This window comes from Arachis ipaensis, chromosome B06, assembly GCF_000816755.2.
Source record: "Arachis ipaensis cultivar K30076 chromosome B06, Araip1.1, whole genome shotgun sequence".
Lineage (NCBI taxonomy): Eukaryota > Viridiplantae > Streptophyta > Magnoliopsida > Fabales > Fabaceae > Arachis > Arachis ipaensis.
Window position 1 is genome coordinate 15,002,830 of NC_029790.2, and position 7,468 is coordinate 15,010,297.

At 36.2% G+C, this 7,468-nt stretch overlaps 2 protein-coding genes across 4 annotated transcripts; one reads left to right on the top strand and one right to left on the bottom strand.

Annotated features, from left to right (window-relative positions):
* LOC107646462 (putative B3 domain-containing protein At5g66980) lies at positions 7-1,769 on the top strand. Its single transcript, XM_021104091.1, has 3 exons — positions 7-766; positions 882-1,027; positions 1,394-1,769. The coding sequence occupies exons 1-3, from the start codon at positions 463-465 to the stop codon at positions 1,643-1,645; spliced, it is 702 nt and encodes a 233-aa protein (XP_020959750.1). The 5' UTR covers positions 7-462; the 3' UTR covers positions 1,646-1,769.
* On the bottom strand, positions 1,898-7,399 carry LOC107645828 (peptide-N(4)-(N-acetyl-beta-glucosaminyl)asparagine amidase). Of its 3 annotated transcripts, none has more exons than XM_021104090.1 (17): positions 7,117-7,398; positions 6,983-7,048; positions 6,715-6,879; positions 6,538-6,636; positions 6,214-6,300; positions 5,861-5,943; positions 5,473-5,586; positions 5,118-5,172; positions 4,944-5,030; positions 4,571-4,626; positions 4,417-4,476; positions 4,173-4,260; positions 3,325-4,077; positions 3,173-3,233; positions 2,547-2,649; positions 2,284-2,418; positions 1,898-2,211 (listed from the first exon to the last, which is right to left on the bottom strand). In XM_021104090.1, exons 4-17 carry the CDS (start codon positions 6,616-6,618, stop codon positions 2,127-2,129), a joined length of 1,848 nt encoding a protein of 615 aa, XP_020959749.1. In that variant the 5' UTR covers positions 6,619-6,636; positions 6,715-6,879; positions 6,983-7,048; positions 7,117-7,398; the 3' UTR covers positions 1,898-2,126. The 3 variants fall into 3 exon arrangements, 2 of the variants coding, with proteins under 2 accessions (XP_020959749.1, XP_016205438.1); XM_016349952.2 differs by having other exon boundaries at positions 6,983-7,036; positions 7,117-7,397; XR_001621591.2 differs by lacking the exon at positions 1,898-2,211 and having other exon boundaries at positions 2,311-2,418; positions 2,547-2,783; positions 6,983-7,036; positions 7,117-7,399.

Genomic DNA, 7,468 nt, shown 5'->3' on the forward strand with positions numbered 1-7,468 from the left:
ATTCTGATCTTTTTCAAGAATGTTTCTTTCCCATTTCCACCCAACAAATGGATTTCATTCTCATTATTCTCTTAAAAAAATTAAAAAAAAAATCCCCTAGTGATATTCAAAAACAAAAAAGTATATCTTTTAATGCAGTTGCATCGTTAAGGGCATGATCTTTGTTTATACTAGCACTTAAAGATCATGTCTTTCAACGTAATAAGAGCAACACTACGTATCACTTTATTCTTGGGAGCTACCATGTTTTTTCAGTGTATACCAGCGACTACCATGGATGCAAGTTGATCATATTATAATTTAAAGTGCATTCAGTGTATATATATCGCTGGAACTTATTCTTTTTCCTTTTTTTAGCGCATACCAAAGGCTTTCAGTGCCAAGTTCATCAATGCAAATATAGTAAGAAAGACTGCTCTTGTGGATCATGAAGGAAACTCTTGGGATGTTGAGTTAAAGAAGATGGAGGATGGATTATTGGTCCTCAAGAATGGATGGAAAGAGTTTGCTAGAGACAAGTGTTTGGAACAAGCTGATTTCTTGGTCTTTGAGTATGATGGCAACTCCAAGTTTCATGTGAAGATATTTTCCAAAAGTGGATGCAGAAAAGAAGCTGCAATTAGTGGGAAACTTAACCCCGTTATGATCTCGGATGATGAAGATTCTGATCTTCAGAATAGTAAAAGAAAGCATGAGCGTGGCCTTAAAAGGAAACTTTCACCAATCACGGCACTCAAATTAAACCAGAAATCTCACTCAAAAAAGGGTAACTACAAGAACTAATACTTGCCTTTTAAAGTTGTCAACTTGTCATTTGTTACACAGCTAAAAGTAAATGTATGTGCTAATTAAGTGTTTGCTTTTGTTGTTGCCATATGAAGGAACTACTGTACGGAAATCCAAAAGAGTTAAGAATGGGGCAAATGGTAGCAACTGTGAGAGCAAGGCATCTGGTCTTGTGAAGTTCGTTCCCCTGAAGGACCCTCATTTTGTGACACCTATGTCACACTGGAGAATGAAGAAAATGGTTAGTTTTTTTTTTGTTTATTCTTATTTTGGTTCTACAAAGTTATTAAATAGATGCAAAATAAATATAATTTTTGTTTCTTATTTAGTTGTTTCTGTAGTTAGCACGATATCTGGGATTGTGGGAGAAAACAATTCAACGTTGTAAACTTTGTTATGTATGGAGGACGTGCAGTGCTTATTATATATTAAACAAAACCAGCTAATACTTCTATTTTTGAAGATACAATTAGTATTATTTTTTCCTCTAAGTAAAGGCATGGTTCTCTCTTCCGTTTTCAAATGCATGCAATAATACTTTGGGATTAGATTGGATGATATACATAACAAAAATGGTGTTGGTTGTTGCCTTGTTGGTGGGATGCAGGAAATTCCTAGAAGAGTAACAAAGGAATTGAACATCAGCCTAAAATCAGGGATTATGCTGCGAGACGAGAATGACAAGCTATGGCCAGTGAAGATCGTCACCGGGGATCGCGGACGCTGCTATTTCGCAAAAGGGTGGTCTAGTTTCTGGAAGGCTAAAAGTGTTGAAGAGGGCAACCTTTGTGATTTCAAGTTTGTTGTTGGCAAAGAGAATAGAGCTGAGGAACTGCTTGTGAGAGTACACTCACATTAAATGATAAAAAACAACTACCAAAATATGGTGTCTTCTTTAGTTGAATTAAGTATTGGTCTCGTTTCATAGTTTCAGACAGTATCATCATAGTGTTGTTGCGTCTCTAGACAGTAGGTTATTTCATAGTTTCAGACAGCTCAACGTTTTATAATTTATTGATAGCGTCTATACATGAATGTTGGAAAGTGCAAAATTGAGAGACGGAATTCATGAGCACCAACCATAAACCAAAAACTTGATAGAACAATCTTAAAGTCTTATTATTCTCAAGACATATCTTGAATAGGTCCCCTTTTTTTTTGGTGAAACATTCATTTAAAAGTACTTATCGATTATCACATACTAGTATATAACTTACAAATTCAGGCAATGAACTTGACTTTACAATGAAGAGAGTGAAACTTGATTTCACATATTGACATTGTGAAAATAATACAGACAACTACGATGTATCAATTCAGTTGAGAATTTTCCCCACATTTTACATTGATTTTGCATAGAGGTCAATGCTACCAAGTTGTAGCCTGGAATTAGAATGAACATCTCTGACTGCCAAAAATCTAAACCTGCAAATCCATATTAAGTGAGCTGGGAAGATCAAGAACATAACACATTCGTAAGGTTCCGCGGCAAATTACCTGAACAAATTGGCTGGAAAACTTTCTGAGTTGATCAAGAATGTCCTCCGCTGGAAACGCTCTTCAAAGAACTGAGAGGTATGGTTATCCAAAACTCGCCAGCTTATTCCCTTGTCGTTGCTCCCTTCAAGAACCCTGAGTGCGTAACATAGGCCGCAAAGAAAAACATGAATATCAAAACATGGCTCATTAATTGAAGCATATACATGAGAAGAGAAATTCAGAACAGAGAGTAACAGCAGGAAATATTCCAAATCCCATACCAGTCCATTGGATCTCTTTCTGGTGCATCATTGGCTGACATAAACTCATATGCCGCAAGCTCAAACATCTTGTTACCAGATGTTTTATACATAATCCAACCACCTAAAAATTTACGTATTTTAATATCAAATAAAGAGAGCAATGGCTGCACCTTCTCCAACCTTGGGTTTCTTTATTAACTCTTTCCATTTCATAATTATATGTTATTTTTCATTACTCTTTATATGTCTTCAAGCCTGAGATTGCAAAGAAAGCAGAAATCCTAAGGTCAAGTAATTTAACATGAAATCATCAAGGGAGCGAAAGCTGCTAGGCATAGTCAATTCACAAAGAAACTGGTGAATATTAGTATGTCAAAAGTATAAATTTTCAGTGAGTGGTTTACAAACTATTCATAAAATTTCATAGTTGTTAAAGAATATACATGAGAAGATTGAAGGACAGGAGCAAATTAAATTGCAGAGAAAACTACCAAGTCAAGTAGTCCAATTAGGGATGTGGTTTGCTGTATAAGCAGAATTATATAATCTATTATGAAGTCACAACAAAAAGCAAATTACAACTATAATGAAATTTCATCAATATATAGAATTTATTGTTAATGATAAATTATTTATTAAGATACCTCTTGCACCGTTTGGCTCTTCCCATTTTGATATCCAAGTTCCATCAAATGCTGACGTTGCCTGAAATTTTATAAAACCAAAAAAATTATGGATACCATAAGGTATAAGTAATAGGAAAACATATAAAATGAACAAGTCATAACAGACTCACAATCCCAAAGGGCAACTCTTCTGCACTTGCAATGACTGAACCAGAGTGTATTCTGTTTAACTTAAGAAGGGGCAAGGTAATTGAATCTTTCCCATAGCTATCACACTTGTTAAGATTGTAAATCATGTCATCCAGTGCATTTAGCACAACGGGCAGTGCTAAAGAAGTTAAGACAGGGTTACCTGCCAAGCAGATTTCAACCCTCCCATCTGTATTCTGTTTCTTCAGTGAAAGAGCTTCAAGTAGGTCATCAAAAGATGGCAAACGTTTCTGCCACTTTGGGTCTTTTAGAACTGAATCAATGGAGGTCCTTCTTGTTTTAAAAGGGGAATTACAAATATCCAAGATAATTCCTTTAATAATCCCAAGTACTTTGACAGCTTCAGACTTTGTTAGTTCTTCCTCAACAAACTGACGAAGGACAGGGCGAAATCCATTATAAATTCTTGTCACATGCTCATCTATGCACAAACGCACTGGGCAAGCAGACGTACTCAATATACCATCCTTATCAGAACCCATTTCTAATCTGGATTTACGCCATTCTTCATCCCCACTTCTCCTTCCAGGTAATGAGAGTGACTCATCATCTTCAGTATGAACACTCCTCTCAATTTGTTGGTTTTCCTCCTTATCGCGGGCTTCAATCATTGAAAGTTGCTGAGGTGCAAAGCCTCTTCGGCACTCTTTTGTTATAACAGTGAGTATTGATGACAAAGAAGACTCTGTAAGCATGATACGTCGAGATAGGACCTTTAAAAAAGACACAAAAAATCCTTATCAATTCCCAACAAATCAGTATATGCATGTAAAACAAGAATTGCAAGAAAACAAATTGTAACACCCACCTCATGCCACTTCCTGGTGTAACGTTTGGTGACATCATAAGTTCCATCTTTCGCTACAGCAATAACATAATTTAATTTCTTATTCCACCTATGCCACATATTACAAAAATGTCAAAAAAACAAGGAAGCATGACAGTAACTTCTAATGACAAGGACAATTACTTTCCCAGTCAATTATAAATGGATGAAGGCAATAAATACTGAAATGTGAAACATACTGTAAAAGTGAATTATATATATATACCCTTTTTCATATAACAATGGCTTGTCATAGATTCCTTCACATGGGTCAAGATGCATCCATCTGTAAGGTCATAAGCTCATAAACAAATATTGTCCAACTGGTAATAATTTTACAGCATATTGTTAAAATGCAGCAGCTTTTTGGTCAATTTTACCTTCCCAAAAAGTGAGAGAAGCACTCTGTCCAAACATGATCCGTAAGGTCCACAATCTGGAGATAAACTAAAATCAGTGACAGAAATCTTCAAAAAGTTCCATGTCAGACAGATATTAGAAAATTTACTAAATAACAAGACAACATCGTAATTGCGATGCTTCATACATAAGCACTTCATTTGTATTTTGTAATATCAGAATTCAGAACTATATTGTGCAAATCAAGTGCTTCAAAGATTTAATCTACAGTTCTACACCATACTTCCTAGCAGTAGAGACCTAGAGAACACCAATGCATTATCTACTCAATTGCAGCATAATAAACTAAGAAGATCATCATAAAAAGAAAAAGAATTTGAAATGTTTACAAACCAAGCGTGACTCATAACCAAAAGATCGACAATAGTGCGTAAAGCAATTTGCCCATTCCCCACAGCGACCTTTTCTTGTTTCCACAAGCTGCAGATCAAGAGAGAAAAAGAGAATTTATAAATCTGCTAGGTTTGGCAGTTGGCTAACTATAACAATTTGACACAAGTTAAATACCTTAATTGGATCATTGTACCGAGGAAATCGGGTCAGTTGGGAGCAATGAGTGCAGCTGTGTTGTGGAAAGATAAAATGAGCAGGTGAACAATAGAAGCAAAAAATTAGTTGGCAGGAACAGAAACCTACTAAAGTGCTTTATAAGCAAAACCCATTATGTAAACAATAATCAAATTAGCCTGTCATTAACATATTTCTTGAATGCAAATAGAAATGTAATGGAGAAATATTTCAGTACTCAAGAAAATTAAGATTTATATCAACTATGATAATTAGCAAAACCACAGTCTTGATGTCAATACAAGGAAAACAGGTTATCAGAGATTGAAGAAAGGCCCATATTCCATGGCCATACCGGTAAAGTTCAACCCGGGAAGCTCCAAAACGAGTTTCGGAAGGATCTGGAGCAGTCATACCCTGGCCCGCAGTTGTGTTGCCACAATCCTGACAAGCTGGTGCATTCACCCAGCTATTAGAAGAGACAAAAAAGAAAGGAGAAAAATAATCAGACACGTTTAGCATAAGAGAACAGACACAAATGTTATTCAATTTCATGGGAAACAAAGCAAGATCCAAGCAACTCAGCCAGCAATGCTGCATAAATCCTATTTGTGTCGGCAATTTTATGAAAAGTTCAGACCAGTGAAAATATTCTATTTTATCTTTATTGAGTTATCGGTCATAGATGCATTTGATTCATTTTGGTGCAGTAAAGCAGAACAGATATATCAGATGATTTACACCTGAAGGATTTCTTGAACCAGAAAAGCAGCTGCAGCAGGAAAGCATGATCTCGTTCTATTTTTGAAGGATTAAAATTACCCTCCTGGAAAATGTTTAATCTGTCAGGCTTATTAATTACAGAGCAAACTTAGCAGAATACAACAAGGGATGCTATGACATAGAAACATCATCACAAGCTCAAAATCAACATGTAACCAACACCAAGAAAGGAAGAGATGTATCCACACAAAGATGCTGATAAAATGGAAGACAGACAATTCCAGGGCCTACGCAACAATATATTATATATTTGACTCATGATTACTAAAAGAACTAATATGTTATCTTGAAAGAGAAAAATACAGCATCTTACCTTGGCCAAAGAGACCAAGGCTTTCTCCTCAAGCTCTTCCATCGGAACAGTCTTCCGAGCAGCCTCCTGGCGCACTGCATCCTCATACTGCAACACACCAGAACTCCAGAACAATCAGCACAGAGAATCAACTATGCAATAATATTCATATGGACCATACTGATACATGTTTCTCTTTAGAATCGATTGAAACCAATAAGAGTTGGTTAACTTTACCCAAAACCAAACTTTGTTTTCAAATACAATGCAATGTAGCTTCAATTCATGAACCTAAAACTCTTGTAATCTTATACAATACAATAAAGTCAATAAGTTGAAAAATACCATAAGAACTTGTTTAACGTAAGGGCGTATTCGGTGCTCAAATTCTTGAGGATCTCCATGAGCCATGAACTGCTGCAACATAAGAGCTTCCTCCTCCTCCTTCTCAACACACAAATATGAAATTAGATTATAGGAAATGCAGAAAATGATCAAAAAGCGTTGAGAATGCAGCAGAACCTGCAAGAGCTTAGCGAGTTTCTCATCGGATAAAGACTGCAATGATTGATCAGTGTTTGGTTGGGGCTGAGGTTCGTCTTCGATGGAGATTAGTCGGAGTTTGTCGGAAATGGCAAGGAGATCGGAGTCAGTGGCGACTAGGGTATCATCTTCATCAACGTAAATCTATGCATTTCAGGAGAATTAATTCAAACACATAATTTCATTTATATCATATATGAATATGAATTAATAGAATTAAATTGAAATTATAGGTGGAAAATTGAACCTTCTGTTGGTCGGGAGGAACAAAAGTGAGAGAGAAGAGTTGGAATTGAAAAACCTGCAATCATGACTTTCGTGATCGTCAGCGAGAAAGAAAGAATGAGGGAATTTAGGGATTGTTTTGGGAGAAAGAATTACTTCGAAGCCATCATCCGTATCGTATTCAAGATCATAGTTGGAATCATTGTGGAGCACCTGGAATTTGCGGGCGACCATTGATGCTCCTCTTCTTCTTCTTCACTGCGAAACTGATACTGCTACTATTTTTTTCGTATAAAATAATTATATTTTTGGCATAGACTCAATGTTGATCTTTCCTGAGGGTTTTTTTTTTTTTTCCTTGTTGGTGACTGCCTGAGTTTAAGATTCTTTGTCGTTGACCTTCACCTCTAAAAGTCTCCCCTCCTCTCTATTTTTCTCTCTGTTTTTCTCCGGTCCTATGTTGTCCGGACACGGGATACAACACGACATGGGATACGCCTCGCGAATT

Bases quoted from the DNA above. Each gene is read 5' to 3' on its own strand.
- LOC107646462 (XM_021104091.1), top strand. From the start codon at position 463: ATGGAGGATGGATTATTGGTCCTCAAGAATGGATGGAAAGAGTTTGCT. The intron at 767-881 runs GTAACTACAAGA...TGCCATATGAAG, and splicing joins GAAATCTCACTCAAAAAAGG to GAACTACTGTACGGAAATCC. The intron at 1,028-1,393 runs GTTAGTTTTTTT...GGTGGGATGCAG, and splicing joins ACTGGAGAATGAAGAAAATG to GAAATTCCTAGAAGAGTAAC.
- LOC107645828 (XM_016349952.2), bottom strand. From the start codon at position 7,194: ATGGTCGCCCGCAAATTCCAGGTGCTCCACAATGATTCCAACTATGAT. The intron at 7,037-7,116 runs GTAATTCTTTCT...TCATGATTGCAG, and splicing joins ATACGGATGATGGCTTCGAA to GTTTTTCAATTCCAACTCTT. The intron at 2,212-2,283 runs GTAATTTGCCGC...ATGGATTTGCAG, and splicing joins TTTCCAGCCAATTTGTTCAG to GTTTAGATTTTTGGCAGTCA.